A 20,512-nucleotide genomic window follows, 5' to 3' on the forward strand; every position below is an offset into this window, starting at 1 on the left:
CCATTGCTAAGAAGAGGTACAAAGCACACAAGAAGTTGAAGGAAGGAAAAACAATAAAATTGACAGACAATGGCTTGATTGTGCATCCTGATTATTCATACATAGGAGCAAGTCCAGATGGGATAGTTACCTGTGAGTCAGAAACATTTCTATTGGAGATAAAGTGTCCATATAAGTGGAGAAACTGCTCAATTTTAGAAGCATGTAAACACAAAGAATTTTATTGTTATGTTGCTGATGACAACACCATCCAGTTGAAAAAGACACACAGATACTACACTCAAGTTCAGGGTCAAATGGGTGTGAGTGGGATACACAAATGTGAATTTGTAGTGTATACAGTGTCTGACTTTATAATAATACCAATTGAATTTGACAAGTCATTTTGGGAAGGCATTCTTCATCAATTGAATGAATTTTACACAGGCTATTTTTTTCAGAAACTAGTTGGAAAGCATTGAAATCACTGATGGATTAGCTTAATTCAGGACCAAAACAGAAACAAAGAACAATACTGAATTGTACTTTCACATTATTTATTTTAACAAGTGGCTAAACATTAACTGAATCACACTTTATTCAATAATAAATTGTCAAAATGATTGACATACTATGAATATAAAAATTAATTTACCTTAACATGTTATCATGTAAACTAATGTTTTACACAGGACAGTTATTATAGCTTTTAGAATTTTGAAAGTATGCTATGTCTTAATATTCAAATATTTTAATCTAACAGATATATACCATCTTGATCTGAACATTAAGAAAATGGTGTGTTTCAACTAGAAACAATCACATAGGTTGCCTCACTTATAAATATTAAAGCAGTGGGTACTGAAAAATGAATTTGAAAACTGTGTCTTTAGTAAAATACTAATATTATTTCAGTACATGCAGTGCATAAACAGTTGTAAAGAAATTAACTGATATTTTCCTATTCTAAACATCTTCCAAATGAAAAGAATTTTCTGTAGATTAAATATTATTTATATATTTTCAATGTTAATAATAATAATGTCATAATAATTATGATTCCACTCCCCCCCCCCCCCCCCTAAATTTTCCTTTTGATTATCTTTAATTAAGTTTAATCATAAAACTTTAAACTTGTGTACTTGATACCATGCAAATTATTTGGAAAAGCTAAAAAAATGTGTTATTTGCAAATATATGAATCAACAAAATGTTTGCTAGTCAAATGCTGTTCTTCTGTATTCTTATTAAATCTTACTTCAGTAATTTGGTCAATTTGTCATAGAACTACATGTACTAGCTGTTATAAAAGTCCCTAGTATTGATGAATTATATGTTTTCACTGTAAGTAGGTGTCAGACTTATACCCCTAACCTGTCTTGTGCAGACATACAGTCAATGGACCAATTTAATCTGACCATTATAAGTAGATGTCTATCTAATACCCCTAACCTGTTTTAAGGGGACATGTTGTCAATGGGTAAATTTCATCTGATCACTAGTTTATAAGTAGAAGTCTGTCCAATATCCCTAACATGTCTTACTCTTAAGCTAATAAGCAGTCATGCAGTCAATGGGTAAATTTAAATCTGACCATTATAAGTAGATAACTGTCTTATATCCTTAACCTGTCCTAAGTGGACATGTTGTCTATGGGAAAATTTTAATCTGACCATTATAAGTAGATGTCTGTCTTATATCCTTTACCTGTCTTAAGTGGACATGTTGTCAATGGGTACATTTGAATCTGACCATTATAACTAGATGTCTGTCTTATATCCTTAGCCTGTCCTAAGTGGACATGTTGTCAATGGGTAAATTTAAATCTGACCATTATAAGTAGATGTCTGTCTTATATCCTTAGCCTGTCCTAAGTGGACATGTTGTCAATGGGTAATTTTAATCTGACCATTATAAGTAGATGTCTGTCTTATATCCTTAACCTGTCTTAAGTGGACATGTTGTCAATTGGTAAATTTGAATCTGACCATTATAAGTAGATGTCTGTCTTATATCCTTAGCCTGTCCTAATGGACATGTTGTCAATGGGTAAATTTAAATGGGACCATTATAAGTAGATGTCTGTCTTATATCCTTAACCTGTCTTAAGTGGACATGTTGTCAATGGGTAAATTTAAATCTGATCATTATCAGTAGATGTCTGGCTAATATTCCTAACTTGTCTTAATAATTATAGTTATTTTAAATGTACTACTACTAATAATTATTATTATGATTTAAACTTTTACACCAAACACACATTGTAGTTGCATATGAAATTGTTATCGAGGGAAATAAAAAGCAAATTGCATTGCCTATCTTGTTTTTCAATTTCCTTATCACATTTTTCAAAACAAAATCAATCTTCATTTCACTATCAAAGTTGAAAAATACTTCTATGTCAACATTTTGTGATGTTATCAATGATGTCATCAATTTAAAACACCGTACTGTACTTCTCACTTACAACCCATTCCATGTTTGTGTTTAACAAATATTTTTGTGCAAAACAGTTGTAGCTGCAGTTACAACCATTTTGCACAAAAATAAATCAGCTTTTTCAGATACAACCTGTTGACAAATATCTTATAAAGGCATTTATTTTCAAATTTCACTTCTAATTTTTTCACAGATTATGTAATTCATTAAAATACATCAGAAAATAGAAAAAAAAAATCATTTTTGTATAAATGACTGGACACTATTCATCCAATGAAACAAAATCTCTCTGTAGAACATTATATCAAACTTTTTTTTCATGAAAGGTTGAATATGATCATGGAGTATTTAAATCAATTTAGTATAAATAACCAATAATCATAGAATATAAAACATGTTTGTGCATATATTAGATATCATTCTACTTTCATACATATTTTGTTGTCTTTGAATGTGGGAGAACATGTTACAATATATATTCATTTATAACAAACAACACTAAACATATACTAGTAACTTCTTCAAGTCATAGAAAAAATTAGCATTTCACTTTGACACTAGTGGGGGTAGCATGTTTGTAAGTGCTGAACAAACAAAGAATATTTGATCTGCAAAGTCACTTATAGCCAAGGGCATTATGCCTTGAAGTATGCGAAAGTTTTTTATTTGCTCCATTTTCCTCTCCACGTGTATCCTAGCTGATGCAATCCTGCGGGTTGTCTCAACTTCAGTTTTGCTGAACTGGCATTTGGACTTAAAAGGAGGGCAATAAAGTTTAACACCCATTGGTTTCAGATCTGTATGAATATGAACAAAACCTTTATCAACCATTACAGCATCACCTTTTTCAAGTTGTTCAAATAAACCACTGCTTCTAGTAATTTCAACATCTGAGGTAGAGCCAGGCCATAATCTTGACACTAATACAACAGCTCCAGTCATGCTCACACCAATCAAAGCTTTGAAAGTGTTATGTGACTTGTAATTAGAAAATGTGAGAGCTTTGTTTTCTAATGATGATGGACTCTGAATAAATATTTCACTGCAATCAAGTACCACCCTTGTATCTGAGAATTTTTCAAAGCATTTAGGAACATTTAATTGAAGTACTTCAAGCTTTGGCATGAAAACAAGTGATTGCATACATTCAAACATAAAAAGAATCCATGCATTGAAAATCTTTGACACACCACTTCAAGAAATTTTAAATCTCCAAATCCTTCACAAGAAGTCCCAATCTTAGCCTCATCATTACCAACAAAAACTCATCTATGGGCCTTAACTTCCTTTTACGACCCAATTTATTTTGATTCATGCTGTCTCGGTTGACAACTTATCTGCACCTTGGTCAATTAATGAACTAAATAGGGCATCATATGTTTGAAAGTCTGGAAGGCCTGTGTAGAACATCATAAGATCTGTGGAGTGTTGAATGTTCTCAATAGTGATCTCTGGTAGACAGACAGATGTTTCAGCACTACTCAGGGGTTGTTGATAGGTTTGTGAATCCTGGTCCTTACAGTTGGTGTTAGAGCTGGCTGCAGGTAATGTGGGGTTTTTCTCTTGTTTACAGTACCTGCAACATATGCATTACACAGGCTATTGAAATATGATGAAAATTTCAAAATTACATCTAGGTATGGATTATATAATAATTTGTGAAAAAGTTATGAGGAACAGGCAAACATCATCAGTATGTACATGTAGCTATAATATCTTATTTAAAATAATGGTCAAATATCTATCAGTGTCACATGGAAATTATATAAACATTCATTATATTCACATACAATGTCAACATGTACATGTTGTTGTGTAAACCAAATCTAATGAAAATTTATACATGTATGCATGTCAGTCTGTATATATGTAGATTATGTCACTTTACTTACGTATGATGATCTATAATATCACTCTTGACGGTGTCAACTGGTACAGTGGATGGTCTCAAGCGTGGTTCCTTCCTTTCTGATCGCTCACAGTGCTTTTTCTGAGGCAAGTTTACACGTGGAATTTTATTTCTATTAACAGAGTCCGGTCCAACACCGTTCTTAAAGTGGTCTGAACACACTCGAGTATAACTCGTCGGTTTCCAGTTCTTTCGGCTGATGGCACGAATCCAGGCCTGTCGAGTACTTTGATGTTTAGGGAGCTTGTGCAGGGTTACCTTTTTACCAAATTTTCCAACCCTTTCACTGAAATTGTGGCAGTTATCGAGCAATAATATTTCCCCATTGTTTACATTAACACCGGAAGTGTATAATACCGTCTCGCACGAACGACAACTCGTGATTGACTACAGTTACGAAAATCCGGAATTGAACATACTGGGTGTTTCATAACATTTGTTACCATTGCAAGCTAATATAAAACGTACATGTAACACATAACGCAGTCATGTTATATGGTATTCAAAAGGAATCAGAATGAAGTTTTACGTAATGTAAAAAGTACTGGAAAAATGTTGACGTAATGACATCATAAACGACGTCATCAAAACAAGTAAAATTTTCAAGATGACGTTGCCCATAGAAAAGTGCACAGAAATAGTTAAGCTGTATTATGAGAGTTATTTACCGTTCACAGTCATAATTAAGATAAATGTAAAACCGATATCCTGTAGGTGAGAAACTAAGCAAGATGCAAGTGCACAGAATATTTAAAAGGTTTGAACAGTCAGGGTCAGTTATTGACAGACGACATGCTGACCGAAAACATTCAGGCTTTCAGAGAGGACTTCATCGTGAGCACATGTTGTAAAACTGAATCTTTTCTTTAAAGGAACATTAAGGTGAGCATTTTAAGTTAACCTGCTGATGTTATGTTTCAAATAAAACTTTATTATATATCCTTTTGATTAATGACTTCCGTTTAAAAGTACATTCTAAATTTCGAAAGAATTAAAACAACCAAATGGTAACAGATATTATGAAACACCCTGTATATATCTTTCATTTTCCTTGGATCTTTGATTAAAGTTTACAGAAAAGTTAACTTCTGGAAAAGAAAACACTATTAAAGTTTACATAAAATCTGAATACTATTCAACATAAATTTAAGTTTCTTATACGATGTACCTTGTCTCGGCTATATCTATGTGCATTTTAAGTTTCAATGAAATGTCGGCTGTATGTTAGAGATAGAAAATGTGTGACGGACGGTCAAATAAGCAGACGGACAAAGCGATAAATTATCTTTAGAAGATCAATACAAGATAAAATGTTTTTTATTTGGTACAATAAAATACATCATATCAGTACAAAACACAGTATAACATCTAAAATAAAACAAGAACAACTGCATTTATATCTTTTAAATTCGTTATGTGATAAAAGTCGATGTATTATCTATCCTAAAACACAAAACAGTCTTATTTGATTAATCAGTTTAAAAACAACAATATCATTTACGTAATAAACAACTTCTGCGACTGTACTTTTTTTCAGAAATAGAAAACACCTATCATTGGTTTTATGCAGTAATATATGTCATACAGTGTATTTTGCTGTTACACTGAAACCATTTGTAGAACCCAAAGTTATCTGCTTCTTTTAAGCCAATAGGGAGAGCGCCGATCTACGTATCGCGGTGTCGTGAGTTCGATTCTCGGGCGAGGCGTATACTCTCCGTGACAATTTGATAAAACAAACTGTTCCTGAAATCATTGTCCTCCATCTCTGATTCAAGTGGGGAAGGTACTTGCTGGAAAACAGGTCTGTACAGGTAAAGTCAATAAACACTGGTTAGGTTATTTTTTGGTTGGGTTTAACGTCGCACCGACACAATTTTAGGTCATATGGCGACTTTCCAGCTTTGATGGTGGAGGAAGACCCCAGGTGCCCCTCCGTGCATTATTTCATCACGAGCGGGCACCTGGGTAGAACAACCGACCTTTTGTAAGCCAGCTGGATGGCTTCCTCACATGAAGAATTCAAGCTCCGAATGAGGCTCGAACCCATATCGATGAGGGGCAAGTGATGCCCCGTCTTACATAAGTGAAATACTGTTAGACAACGGCTTTTAACGCAAAACAAACCAAAAAACAAACTTATGTTTAAAGTGAAAACTGACAATCTACTGATTAATATATGCCTTCGGAAATTTACGAACTTTTATGTGTTAATTTAAAAAGAAATAAAGGTCAAATCGGTGATAGAATAAAACAAACATAATTATGATCTTATCTTTTTTATAACTAATATTCTTCGGTTTCAATATACATTGAAAAAGCATGATTCAATAACATTTTGCAAAGTAGAATAGCATATCATTACTCAGTAGGTATACAGACATTATATAAGAACATTACGCGAGTAAATGGTAGAAAGTAACGGATTCAGGTAGTTCGCACTGTGTTTGCTCTGCAGAACTATATTCCTTTCTTCCGATGCCTTTTCGTCGTACAAAAGAAAATGCATTAGAGAACTTGTCACGGAGTATAAAACATACACCAATACTACAATCTGGAGTCTGAGTTCTTAGCTGACGTTAAAATGCGTTTGTTCGACTAACATTACTCTTTTGCATCAAGTATTAACCCAACTTTTCTTTAAATTTGTATACTGCACCGACAAAATACCTCAAAAATAGTAAGTCAAAAACATTTAAAAGGGATTCCAGAGTGTGTCATTTAAGTTAATAACTCAGAAAACGGTCTCTATTGCTACCTTTGCGCTGGTGTCAATTGGAAGTGATAAGCAGTGTAGTCTGATCTTGCCTCACTGCCAATATGAATTATTATTATTATTATTATTATTATTATTATTATTATTAATATACCAGAAATTTTATAGCGCACTTTTCATGATAAACACGTTCAAAGGTGCTTTACATATACTTTAGCCACGTAGGGCGCGAAATCATCCTCTACTAGTACAGACACAGAGCTATCTGACCAGAGGGACAGAGTGAGATAAAGCCCCCAGACCAGACAGAGAGAACTTTTCAGATACAGATCTACAGTGTCCGGCTACCTTAGCCTAGCTCTTTTCGAATAGACAGTCTGATTCTTTAAGGTGCCCGGTGTATAGCACCGATACACGCGAAGCCGTCTTTCCTGGGAAGAACCAGTACATGGCTCTAGTTAAGTGGGAGACACTCAAGAGCATCTCAGAAATGTTCAGTGCCTGGACCGGGATTCGAACCCCAGACCTCTGGAGTGACAGTCAATTGTGTTACCATTAGACCACCGGCCCACCTATCAAAGAAGAATTGTCGTCTGCAGTAATGGTTTTGTACACTAATTGTAAATGAATTGTTACGCAAACGAGCTAAGCTTTTCAAAAAAGCTAGTATGCGGCCCTTTGTCGATTTATTTTCGTGGAAATAGTTATTTTAACATGTTTTAAACTTTTAGAAAGTCCGTTCAAATTTACTTTTGTGATAGTTACGTTGATTTGCTTGATTTTACTAGAAATATATATATCGATGCCCATCGATAACATGTCAGACGGTTGTTCCCCTTTACATGTATAATTCGCACGAAAATAGTATATCGGATTTTTTGACAGATACAAAACTTTTTAATGTAATTAATTTAAGATGTTACTAATTTAGACATCAGTCTCTACATCTCATTCATGCGAGACTGCGGTCTGTTCTATCTATATAATACGGAGCATATTAGGAGAGCAACTGGTGACATTTTCCACATCCTTGGTAGGCGTTTTGGAATCGAGTCCGCAACCTGCCTCACCAGGGACGGACGCTCTTCCATTAAACAAAAATCCATTGATGAAAGTGGAATTGTGTGCCATGATATGTCAGTGGAAGAGCGTCCGGATCGAGAGCTAGGGAGTTTGAGCCCCACCGTAGAGAAAGACATAGAGACAAAGAGAAAAAGAGACAGAGACAAAGAGGTCACAGTTAGGCAGAGTAACTGGTCCAGCAAAGAGACTTTTTTTTTTGAAAGATAGATCTTCAGATGATGGTAAAGCATTGCAGCTTGTCCGACGCAGATGATTTATTCTTTAGAGAGTCTTCTTCATATTACAATTAAACACAGCTGCTAATCCAATGTTAAGAATTTTTTTTCCTTGACTAATAATGTGAAAACATACTTAACAGATTAGAAAAATTTAAGGTAATAATTTTCACATTTTTGCATAAAAATGAAATTTGACCTTTAATTATCAGGGTTGACCTAGACTTTTTGCAATAAGATTTTCATTTTTTATTTTGGCTGATATATACACATTACATAATTAAAGATGAGTGACTTATGACAACAAACAATTTTTTAAGAATAAAATTAAATTTCAAATATGCCAAATTTTGTGATTTTACATAAATCTGACCTTTGACCTTGGACATCCAGTTTGCCCTTCAGTCCATTTTGATGAATTTCTTATTGCTGTCATTGTTGGACATATAGATCAGATAGTTACTGTAATTAATCAGTGAAAAACGTAAATTTTACCCTACCCCCTAATATTTTTACAAGTGAGTTTTACCTCCCTTATCACAAACATAAGTGAACTAAAGATAGATAGGCACGGCTTTGACACTTAAGAAATGGGTTTTCATGCAGGATATGAAATATTGTTTCCAAAAATGTATAAACTTCTTTTGACCTCAATTGTTGCAATAAAAGTCCGCGAGCTCTCTGACCAGAAGTGCTATTGCAGGCATCCGTCCGTCGACTTCCGCATACTTTTTGTTAGTTATTTGTAAGATGTTATGATGTTATATCAGTACTGACTACTTGGATTTTATTGAAACTAGTTGTTCAATGTTGTTCAATGTGATGATCTGACATGCAATACACATGTACCTTAATTCTAGTTTGCTTTTTTTCACAAACGTACGACTCTTTTCCCGATTCAATTAATTGAATTTTGTACTTTTTTGTACGAACTCAGGTATCTCAATAATCAATCGGGCGGGACGTATGTGTTCTGCTTGACTATTAGATAAACGACATTGTGTCTGAAATCATTAGTCCTCTACCTCTGATTCATGTTGGGAAGTTGGCAGTTACTTGCGGAGAACACGTTTGTACTGGTACAGAATCCAGACACTGGTTAGGTTTACTGCCCGCCGTTACATGACTGACATACTGTTGAAAAATGGCGTTAAACCCAAAACAAACGAACAAACAATAATCAATAGTTAGGAGGATCTAACATGCAATGTAAGGTTCAGCAAGTCTGACTTAAACTTTATTGCAGAGATATGCCGTTCATTGAGTTAACAAATACTGTTGTAGCTTTTTGTATGTAAGCAGGTACCTCACATACCACTTATAAAAATGAAATCTGTTCAGTGAACTCTAATTATCCGACATGCAATGCACAGGCTCAAAGATTCTCCTACTTTTTCAAAACAAATATATATCGCTATTTTGACTTGACTTATAAGTGTGCAAGTTATTTTTAAGTTCATGTATGTTAGCAGATATCTTAGTGTTATTTAGCACCAGGAGAGGGTAGCTTTCTATGATTAAAACATACGCCTCACCATAGGCCTGGGTGTTTGAATTTCCTACAAAGATTAATGGTGCTGACCATTGCTTGTCATGGCCATTCCTCTCCCACTTGTGTTTTAGATTGGAAAATTTCACTGCTACGCTTAAGAAAAGAAATTATGAAAAGGGAAACATATCCAATAGGAGAAAAACACGAAAGTCTACAGCAGTGTATTTATAGTTGTGTAAGTTATTAAACTCTCATAATATATAGACCTACTATAACGTATATGTAACATAGAAGAAAGAAACAAACAAACATCAGGACGTCGCAATGACACTATCAATAGCAAATAAAATCTGTAAAAGGATCCTATGGAAGCAAGGAATGCAACCAAGAAGAATAATAGCAGACTCGGTTTGATTGAGTCTGTTCATGAGAGGTTCTGAAATGTGCAACATCTCTCAAGCCCTCTATCACCGGCCTAAGCTGTAATTATTTCAGGTGTTACCAATTTAGACACCAGTCTCTACATCTCATTCATGCGAGACAACGGTCTGTTCTATCTGCATAATGCGGAGCATATAAGAAGAGCAAGTGATGACATTTTCCACATCCTTGGTACGCGTTTTGGAAACGAGTCCGCGACCTGCCTCACCAGGGACGGACGCTCTACCATTAGACAAAAATCCATTGATGAAAGTAGAATCATGTGCCATGACAGCTGAGTGGTAGAGCGTCCTGATCGATAGCTACGGAGTGTGAGCCCCACCGTAGAGAAAGACAGAGAGTCAGGGGGAAAAAGAGACAGAGACAAAGAGGCCACAATTAGGCAGAGTAGCTGGTCCAGCAAAGCGACTTTATTTTTTAAAGATAGACCTTCAGATGACGGTAAAGCACTGCAGCTTGTCCGACGCAGATAATTTATTCTTTAGAGAGAGTCTTCATATTACAATAAAACACAACTTCTGACACTACTGGATGCACATGCCATTAAAAGGGTCATGAAATTTCCCTTAATTTTTTCAAACGTTTTTGACAGAGTTTTAACAGGTCACCATTAAAATTCACCCATTACTTCTTACTATTTAATGGAATTTTCATGACCATAGTTTTAATGCCATACATTAAAAAGCCATGAAATAAGTATATAAAAACCCTGGTAAATATACCTTGTTAAAATGGGTTTGATGGCCATGAAAAGCTGCTTAAAATAAACCATTAAAATAAGTTAACAGGCTCCATAAAACTCCATGAAAATTTTTAATTGGCATGAAATTAATGTGCCATTAAAAAGTACCCCTTAATTCCACATTAATTAGTAAGAACTAATGGGGCCATTAATTTTTTTAATACTCTGTTAATGGCCGTTAATTATTAAAAAAATGATTAATGGTCTCATTAAATATGTTATATTCAATTTTAAAGGGTTCGTAATATTATAATGGTATATCAAATTAAGGGCCATGAAAATTTGCCATCAGAATTAGACATCTTAAGATAAACAACTTCATATTGATAGTTGCCGTATTGATTTGAACTACGTGTCACTACACATGTGATAGTATCTATACATATGTACTGTTTTGTAAAATGCTAGAAGAATATTTGTTTCTTTTTTGCCCCTTATTATTTTGTAATGTAAACACATGTAACAGCCTCGTACAAACATTTGTCATATTGTATCCTTATTCTGTCATATGTTCATATGAAATGAGAAAATAAATGGATATTGTATTGTATTATGTTGTACTGAGAAGGATTTACAGGTACCGGTTTAATAGATCAAGTGACCATGTGGGTACTTTTAACTATTCAACATTATAATATTTACAAACATTCTGACCAAGTTTTTATTGGTACAGACATTAGGCATCAGGTGTATTCAAAAAGCAACTGTTGGTGACATTGTCAGCGCACAATGGGCAATCATAATTTACATGTAGCTCTACTTCAGTACTTTGTGCTCAGGTGCATGCACTTAAACAGCTAAGAGCAAATGTTTGAGGGATTGCATCACAAGTAGCTGATTATTTGAAAAAGAAAAACAAACAAGAGGGCCAAGATGGCCCTAGGTCGCTCACCTGAGAAACACACCATAACACACCATAACAGTGTAAACATGTTTGACCTAGTGATTTCATGGAAAAAAATATTCTGACCAATTATCATTAAAATTGGAGCAAAAATCTTGAGTATGAATAAGTATTTTCTTTGATTTGACCTAGTGACCTAGTATTTGACCCCAAATAACCCATATTCGAACTTGACCTAGATTTCATCAAGGCTATTATTCTGACCAAATTTCATGAAGATCAATTTAAAAATACAGCCTTTATCGCATACACAAGGTTTTTCTTTGATTTGACCTAGTGACCTAGTTTTGACCCCAGACTACCTATATTCGAACGTGACCTAGATTTCATCAAGGCAACCATTCTGGCAAGATTTCATGAAGATCAGTTGAAAAAATTTAGCCTCTATCGCATACACAAGTTTTCCTTGATTTGACATAGTGACCTACTTTTTGACCAGAATGACCCATATTCAAACTTGACCTAGATTTCATCAAGGCAATCATTCTGACCAAGTTTCATGAAGATCAATTGAAAAATATAGCCTCATTGCATACAGAAGGGTTTTCTTTGATTTGACCTAGTGACCTCCTTTTTAATCCAAGATGACCCATAATCAAAGTTAACGTAGATTTTTTCAAGACAATCATTCTGACAAAATTTCATGAAGATCAATTGAAAAATACAGCCTCTATCGCATACACAAGGTTTTTCTTTGATTTGACCTAGTGACCTACTTTTTAACCCCAGATGACTCAATTTCAAACTCGGCCTAGATTTTATCAAGGTAATCATTCTGACCAAATTTCATGAAGTTCAGTTGGAAAATACAGCCTCTATTGCATACACAAGCTGAATGTTGACGGACAGACGACAGACAGACAGACGACGGACGCCGGACATCGAGTGATCAGAAAAACTCACCTGAGCAGCATTGCTCAGGTGTGCTAAAAAAAAACAAATAAACGGTATATACCAAATGACAGAAGTACACTTTGAACACGTCCAGCTAATTATATACGAATCATTTTATTCTGGAAAATCCATCAAGCTGTTCAATATCTACGCGTCAGTTCAATTCAGGTGTATTGTGTTACTAATAATGGACGGATGACACGGCGTAAACAAATGCAATAGCGTCAGTAATTTTCAAATTCACACAGCCAAACGAAGCTTTTTTTTGTACATAAAATGAACAACAAATAATTGAAAAACTTTGCATGAAGAATCTACTCTGCAGAACTCGTGTATGTGTCTGAAAACAAATCTGGTTATCTACTAATGAATACTTGCATAGAGAAGCCAGTGTAAAGATGTGAGCATATTCCATCCTTTGATGAGTGTAAAGATGAGAGCATATTCCATCCTTAGATGAGTGTAAGTTTATAACGCATATAACGCAGCCAAGCAAAATAGTAGCAGACCTGGTCCGATTGAGTCCAGCACCAGCACTGAGTTTGAACTTTTTTAGTTTTGAAATACCTTATTTCATTCCTAGTAACTCAATGAATTTTAGTGAAGTTGTTATCGTTGGTATGATTTGTTAGCTTAGGTGGTATCAAATTGTGTGTTCATATGTCAATATTTTAGAGGGATATAAACAAATATTCAGGTGTAGTGTGTATTTAGAAAAAAAGTCTTAAGATAATTCAAATACATATTATTCCAGCTATAAGAAACGCGATGGTAAAATGCAAATCTGTCCCCTACCCAGCTCCGATCTAAAAACTGTAAACCGTTTCCAATCATTTTTTCGGCTCTTTAGGGGCTTTCTAGTTTCATTAAATTATTGCAAATAGTCCCGGGATGATTCCTTTTCTTCAGAAGAGTAATATTCAATGTAACTTTGCGATTAAAAAATATTTAATCACTTTCTGTAGAACAATTGGGCTTATTGTCTTCTAAGTATAGTTGCCAATGATAATTAGATTACCTTGTTGCCTTTAAAGGTATAGATATATAGGTATACCTATAAAGGTATTTGGTTAAATATAAATGTCAAATCAAAACAATTACATAACAAGCTTGTCTGCAAAAGGGCATTTATAAATGCATTAACAGTGTACACTCCTTAAACACAGGCAATGTAAGAAGTCAAATAATTTCTTTAATGTAGTTCTAGAAACGTTGATGCTTTCGACTTTGTTTAATATATCAGATTTAATCTAAGTTCGTACGTTTCAAATTATTTCTATTTCTCCAGGTAGAAAACATTTGTATGTTCCGAATACATGTATCGTACTTTTTATTCAATTTATGTTTTATAAACTTGACTTATAAGTCCTTTGGTCTAAAGCACTGACCACCAGTTAGATATTCCTTAAGTGATGTATATGTTTTTCTATACTTTGATAAATTATTTAATCTTCTGCATATTTCACAATTTCTGTTGGCATGCCAGCGGATGCTTACATATTTGTCTTTATTACGTAGAAATTCAATATATCTCTCTTTATCATTTCCAAGGTTTGAGAGGTAGTTCGCCAGAGTCGAGATATTTGAAAAATCCGCTGTATTAATATAAGTATTTTTTGGAAGTAAACGTTTATAATTTGCACCACCCCTTACAACAATAATCCAACTTAAATTGAAATGTTGAAAAAACTTTTCCGAAATATAATCATTACAAAACGAGTTTTCAAACGCTAAATAATATTTATAAGTAGGAACAATCTGATCAAAGTCTTTTACACTTATTTTTCTTCCGTCTGAACTACATCCTCCTATGATATCTACATCGAATCCGCTCCTTATCAGTTCTGTAACATATTGATTTCGCTCACTAGAAACCTGGCAATGGCTCACCATCCAGAGTGCATTCCTTGTTTTTGTGTTGTAGACTGAAAAATAGTCCGGTGTAGTAATGGTCATAGAGCGTATTAAACAACCGTAAGGATTTGGTATATCTGAATCAAGTCTGTATAGACTAGACCAGTTCATCGTATTATGCCACGATGACGACAGATAATCAGTATTATAAAAATGTTCAGGAGGCTCCACAGATGTAAATATCCATGCCTGATTTGGATTTCGTTGTTTCAGATCTATTGGTGGATATTTTCCCATTCGCTTATTTCTAATTCCTATGTAAAATATGACGGCATCTGCCGTTAACATTTTATTTATATCAAACGAAATTATACAATTTTTATATTCACAGTCTCTATACAGCGTATCCTTTCTCGTGTTACTTTGCATGTATTCCGGTACATTGAAAAATACAATTATTTTTTTGTCTGTTGTTATTTTACTTTCTTTATCAGAAACTTCAAATATATTACTTGTAAAATATAACACATTATGCGAGATGTTATTTGTAACTTTTGAAAAGTTTCTTTTTTGTATTAACAAAGTTCGAGAAGTATGATCATTATTTCCAGTTTGCTGTTTCTTTATCCTTACGTACTTATACATTAATGCAACTTCAAGGCATATGATAAATGAATATATTAGAAATGCACGTACATGAAATCTCATTCCTCTTTCACTGGTAAGTTTGTTAACTAAACTTTCTTACTTTAAAACATTTTCAAATAATGTATATTTCTGCATGATATGTCACAGTCTGGCTTAGAAGTAGAAACAAATATCATGACATTACTATCCTTTAAGTACTGTCTTCGAACTGTGGTGTCTGCATGGTACACTGGAAAAAAGTTGACGTAATGTTTTAGGTTTTAGTAATTAGTAATATATTTCAATAATACGCTGCTTCAATTTAGTATTGAAAGGAGAAGTTTTTAAAGTTATTATAGTTTTGCAGTCTGTGGATATCAGTTTTCTCAGAGTTAGTAAAATATAGAACAAACATTTATGTACGTTTGAGTAAAAGCTGTACATAGATCCTTTTGAGGCATAGAATGCAAACAAGCAAAGAGTTGATATCTGGTTTTTGCAAGAAACCCACTTCACGCCTGATGTCAGAAATCAAATACAAACTGAGTTAAAAGACTGGGAGGTATTTACTTCATATGGGACTAGTCACAGCAGTGGATGTTCAGTGCTTTTGAATAACAGGCATAATATGATATAACTGATTTTTAACTTGATGTAAATGTTACATATGTACTCATTAACGTGAGGATAGCAATATATGCTATGAACAATATTCACGCAAATAAAGACAAATATATTTAATCTATAACAGTAGATTCAAAGTGAAAAAAACCCAAAGTATTCAACTTACAGGAGGAGACATAAACGATATTCCTCAAATAAAAGACAAAGTAAATCGACAAAAAGGAAAACATTGGTTAGTGCGACTAACCCACATATTGTGATTTGTAATTTCTAAAATAATTTATCCCCGAAAGGCAAAATGCCGCCACTGGTTCACATATTTACAAGAAAAATAATTGTTGACCAGTTTATAGTTTCCAGAATTACAGGAACATTCGATTTATTGCAGTTTTTCTCATTCTCATGAACGTTTATAAAGCTTTACAATGCTTTATTTTGCAAACATTGATTAATATAGAACGAGACGCGACAGTATTTTTAGACGCTAATATCACGTGGGCAGTAAACAAAAAGTTCGCCTGTAGTTTGATAGTTCAGTTTATATACATGTACTCGTCAACCAGCAGGAAAGTTAGCACGATTCAATTCGCCTTATTAGTCCCCTACTGGTTGAAAACCAGTTTCGGGGATTATAGGAATTCGCCTTTCCGTCATTCTGCCATTCCGTCCGTCCGTCCGCAATTTCTTGTCCGGTCCATAACTCTGTCATCCATGAAGGGATTTTAAAATTACTTGGCACAAATGTTCCCCATGATGAGACGACGTGTCATATGCAAGACCCGGACCCCTACCTCAAAGGTTAAGGTCAAAATTGGAGGTCAAAGGTAAACAGAGCTTTCTCCTGTCCGGTCCATAACTCTCCCATCCATGAAGGGATTTTAATAGTACTTATCACAAATGTACTTAATAATAAGACGATGTGTCTTGACCAACCTTCAGACCCCTAGCTCAAAGGTCAAGGTCACACTTAGCAGTCAAATGTTAGAATGGCATGAACAGGGTCTGCTTCGTGTCTAGTCCATAACTCTTTCATTCATTAAGGGATTTTAATATAACTTGGCAAGAATGTTCTCCATGAGGAGACGACCTGTCAAGTGCAAGACCCGGATCCCTAGCTCAAAGGTTAAGGTCAAAATTGGAGGTCAAATGTCAACAGGGCTTTTCTCCTGTCGTTCCATAACTCTCCCATCCATGAAGGGATTTTAATATTACTTATCACAAATGTACTTCATAATAAGATGATGTGTTTTGACTAACTTTCAGACCTCTAGCTCAAAAGTCAAGGTCACACTTAGCAGTCAAATGTTAACATGGCATGAACAGGGTCTGCTTCGTTTCCGGTCCATAACTCTGTCATTCATTAAAGGATTTTAATATTACTTGGCACAAATGTTCCCCATGAGGAGACGACGTGTCAGGCGCAAGACCCAGACCCCTAGCTTAAAGGTCTAGGTCACAGTTGGAAGTCAAATACCAACAGGGTTTTTTTCCTGTCCGGTCCATAACTCTGCCATCCATGAAGGGATTTTATTATTACTTGGCACAAATGTTTCCCACGATGAGACGACATGTCATACGCAAGACCCAGAACCCTGGCTTAAAGGTCAAGGTCACACTTTGAGATCAAAGGTCAATAGGATTTTTTTCCTGTCCGGTCTATAACTTAATCATGTAAGGCAGGATTTAAATATCAGTTGGCACAAATATTTCCCTGGATGAGACAACATGTCATGCGCAAAACCCGGGCCCTAAGTTTAAGGTCAAGGTCACACTTAGAGGCCAAAGGTAAGATACAAAAATGACTCTCGGGAGCATTTCTTCTTCATGCATGGAAGGATTTTGATGAAACTCGGCACAAATGTTCACCACTATGAGACGGATTGTCGTGCGCAAGAACCAGGTCTCTAGGTTTAAGGTCAAGGTCATACTTAGAGGTCAAAAGTTAAATTAAAGAATGACTTTGTCCAAAGCATGTCTTCTTCGTGCATGGAGGGATTTTGATGTAACTTGGCACAAATGTTCATTCCCGTGAGGCACCTTTGTTTTAAGAATTACCTCCCTTTGTTTTTGTAATGGAAAAATATTTCAGACGGGTTGCTTCAAACATCCAACAAGTACATATTAATTCATGCTAAATATAGATGTAGGAGTAGGAAAAAATCACCTTAAAATTGTTTCAAAGTCAAAAATTAAGCTTACCTGAATCAAGATCGACGAATATCTTATAATTAAGAACATGGACCTGTATAAGGAAATGAAAGAAAATATGTAAAATACAACACAAAAAGTAGGCATTTTGTCGTTGAAATTGGACCTCCGTGGCCAGATGGTTATGGTCGTTGACTTCAGATCACTTGTCCCTCATCGATGTGGGATCGAGTCTCACTCGGGACGTTGAATTCTTCATGTGAGGAAGCCATCCAGCTGGCTTACGGAAGACCGGTGGTTCTACCTAGATGCTCGCTCGTGATGTTATATACATTTACATATGTCACAAACAGAGTATAATGTAATGTCTGATTAAAACTAACTTCACTAGATGTTTCAAGCTTAAATAGTTTGAAATTTTTAATTTGTACGAAAGGCAATACTACTGATAAATTCCGATCTCAAATTTAAAGAAAAAACTCCAAGGAAGGTGTATTTATATTTTCATGCAAATTCGTCTAAAGGATTTATAAATGCTTGAAAATACCAGACGTTCAGTAAATCAATGCAATCGTATTTAGCATAAATGAAATATTCTACACTCATAATCAAACTAAGCACAGCAACAGGAAGCTTCAACAGGAAACAAATCCAGTAAAATTAACGATTTTAAACAGAAAAGGAAACCAAACCACACTAAAGAAGATTACATTTGTTGAAAGTTTGAACAAAATATACGTTGTACCGTTTTTGTTTTATAGCATTCCAGTTGAAAATGCAATTATAAACTTCCATTGAAATATGAAAATTTTATTGTCAGCAAAACAATGAAAGGAAAATATCCATGAGAAATATAATAACCATTTATACTAAAGGCGGTACACGTCACATGTTTTCACTTCTGGTCTTTTTGGTGGTTTCATCCTCATTTCAAGACTTGTAGACACGCTTCGCACTATGTCTGTCTTGAGATTTTGTCGTTAACTTTGCTGAAATTCCCTGCATTTCTTTGCTTTGAATGCCTCGCCGCCTTTGAGTCCACTCGACCGCTTGAGAACATCATTGGGCTTACAGCGCATTGTCGACACTGTCTCTTCTAGAAACTTCCTCCTCCACTCCCGCAGAATAAAAGTAAAATGTTTATCAGCACTCATCCTATAAGACAACTGAAGCATTTAAATTTGAAAATTGAAGTGAAAAATGGCAAAGCGTAACTATCAATGAAAAGTTGTTATGTATACGATAACAAGATACGCAGTCGTCTTAAAACTCGTTAAATTTATTGGTTCATATAGATTCACATTTTTAAAAATACTAGTAAATTTCAGTCAAACTATTGAACAAAATACCACACAAGGGACAAGAAAAACATGTGGTCTTTGCAGGCAGGTGGTCTTTACTTAAGGTGACATCAAGTACCCATAAAGTTTTGCTAGTCGGTAGGTTTGTCTAAGAGTGTTCCTGTTTTGATGTTCTACCGCAGTTGGTGGAGAGCTGTACAAGTTGAGGTCTTTGAATAATTTTAGATATATAGTTAAGCACTACATCATTTTCGGTCCTTCAACCAAAAGATAATAGGTAAGAGTAAATTTCTCGGAAGGACAGAGCACCAAAGACGCAGCCTCAGAGCCACATATTTTCAAACAAGGCCCACAACAAAAAAGAAGCTGTAATGGAAATATGTTACAGACGGGTTGCTTCAAACATTTAACAAGTACATATTAATTTATGCCAAATATAGACAGAGGGGGAGGAAGTGTTAAGGGGTAAAAATAGGAGGGTGGTGGGGGTGGGGTGGGGGGTGAAGGGAAAGTAGAACAAGGATGAATATACAAAGGGAATGCTAAATTCCTTAATAAAAGTCAAACTACAACGTAAGCCACAATAGCGCAGACACTCGTGTACCAAAGATTAACACACAACCACACCCAACTAAGTAACATAGAAAAACACACAAGTAAGATACAAGAAAATAGAAGGGCACCGTTTTAGACTCACAAGCACACAAACGCGCCCATATAAACAGGAAAAAGATCGTGTTTTTTTTTGCATTAATTTGTTTCTTATATGATGCTCTATGATCATGCAAAGTTTAAGAAAATTCTCTCCGCTAGTTAAATTTTTTCCTTCTTTGCCTTTATAAAAAAAACCCCACACAACTGTCCCATTTCCTCTTAAGCGTTACAATTTATATTATACTGTCTATTATTTTGAAGACAGTCCTACATTCAATATAATAAAGATAAGGAAAATGAAACGAAAGAATTTCATGTTTGCAAACCATTTAAAGAGATTTACAAGGAGCAGTTATCGTTAAATATGTCCTGTAAATTCAGTAAATTCTGTTAATATACAAACCAAATTACATAACCTGGCTCAATTGAATACAATCAGCAATCGAAACTCACGACTTCTTCAACTCCGCATACAATATGGCGAAAACAA

The 20,512-nt window shown here is 34.7% G+C and overlaps 3 protein-coding genes across 4 annotated transcripts; all 3 read right to left on the bottom strand.

Annotated features, from left to right (window-relative positions):
- Window positions 1–2,964: 2,964 nt before the first annotated feature.
- On the bottom strand, window positions 2,965–3,543 carry LOC128546295 (uncharacterized). Its single transcript, XM_053516699.1, has one exon. It carries the CDS (start codon window positions 3,541–3,543, stop codon window positions 2,965–2,967), a length of 579 nt encoding a protein of 192 aa, XP_053372674.1.
- Window positions 3,544–3,729: 186 nt separating this feature from the next.
- On the bottom strand, window positions 3,730–5,521 carry LOC123559832 (uncharacterized). Its single transcript, XM_045351957.2, has 3 exons — window positions 5,496–5,521; window positions 4,311–4,613; window positions 3,730–3,994 (listed from the first exon to the last, which is right to left on the bottom strand). Exons 1-3 carry the CDS (start codon window positions 5,519–5,521, stop codon window positions 3,730–3,732), a joined length of 594 nt encoding a protein of 197 aa, XP_045207892.2.
- A 5,647-nt stretch (window positions 5,522–11,168) lies between these two features.
- On the bottom strand, window positions 11,169–19,266 carry LOC123559830 (alpha-(1,3)-fucosyltransferase C-like). Of its 2 annotated transcripts, XM_045351955.2 has the most exons (3): window positions 18,929–19,266; window positions 18,119–18,161; window positions 11,169–15,545 (listed from the first exon to the last, which is right to left on the bottom strand). In XM_045351955.2, exon 3 carries the CDS (start codon window positions 15,374–15,376, stop codon window positions 14,174–14,176), a length of 1,203 nt encoding a protein of 400 aa, XP_045207890.1. In that variant the 5' UTR covers window positions 15,377–15,545; window positions 18,119–18,161; window positions 18,929–19,266; the 3' UTR covers window positions 11,169–14,173. The 2 variants fall into 2 exon arrangements, with proteins under 2 accessions (XP_045207890.1, XP_045207889.1); XM_045351954.2 differs by lacking the exons at window positions 18,119–18,161; window positions 18,929–19,266 and adding an exon at window positions 16,086–16,872.
- Window positions 19,267–20,512: the final 1,246 nt, after the last annotated feature.

This window comes from Mercenaria mercenaria, chromosome 10, assembly GCF_021730395.1.
Source record: "Mercenaria mercenaria strain notata chromosome 10, MADL_Memer_1, whole genome shotgun sequence".
NCBI classification, from domain to species: domain Eukaryota; kingdom Metazoa; phylum Mollusca; class Bivalvia; order Venerida; family Veneridae; genus Mercenaria; species Mercenaria mercenaria.

What these genes read in the sequence shown, in the direction of transcription:
- LOC128546295 (XM_053516699.1), bottom strand. Translation starts at nt 3,543, where the DNA reads ATGCCAAAGCTTGAAGTACTTCAATTAAATGTTCCTAAATGCTTTGAA.
- LOC123559832 (XM_045351957.2), bottom strand. Translation starts at nt 5,521, where the DNA reads ATGCACATAGATATAGCCGAGACAAG. An exon ending in ATAGATATAGCCGAGACAAG is followed by an intron (nt 4,614 to 5,495) that starts GTACATCGTATA and finishes CCACAATTTCAG; the next exon opens with TGAAAGGGTTGGAAAATTTG. An exon ending in GATATTATAGATCATCATAC is followed by an intron (nt 3,995 to 4,310) that starts GTAAGTAAAGTG and finishes CATATGTTGCAG; the next exon opens with GTACTGTAAACAAGAGAAAA.
- LOC123559830 (XM_045351955.2), bottom strand. Translation starts at nt 15,376, where the DNA reads ATGAGATTTCATGTACGTGCATTTCTAATATATTCATTTATCATATGC.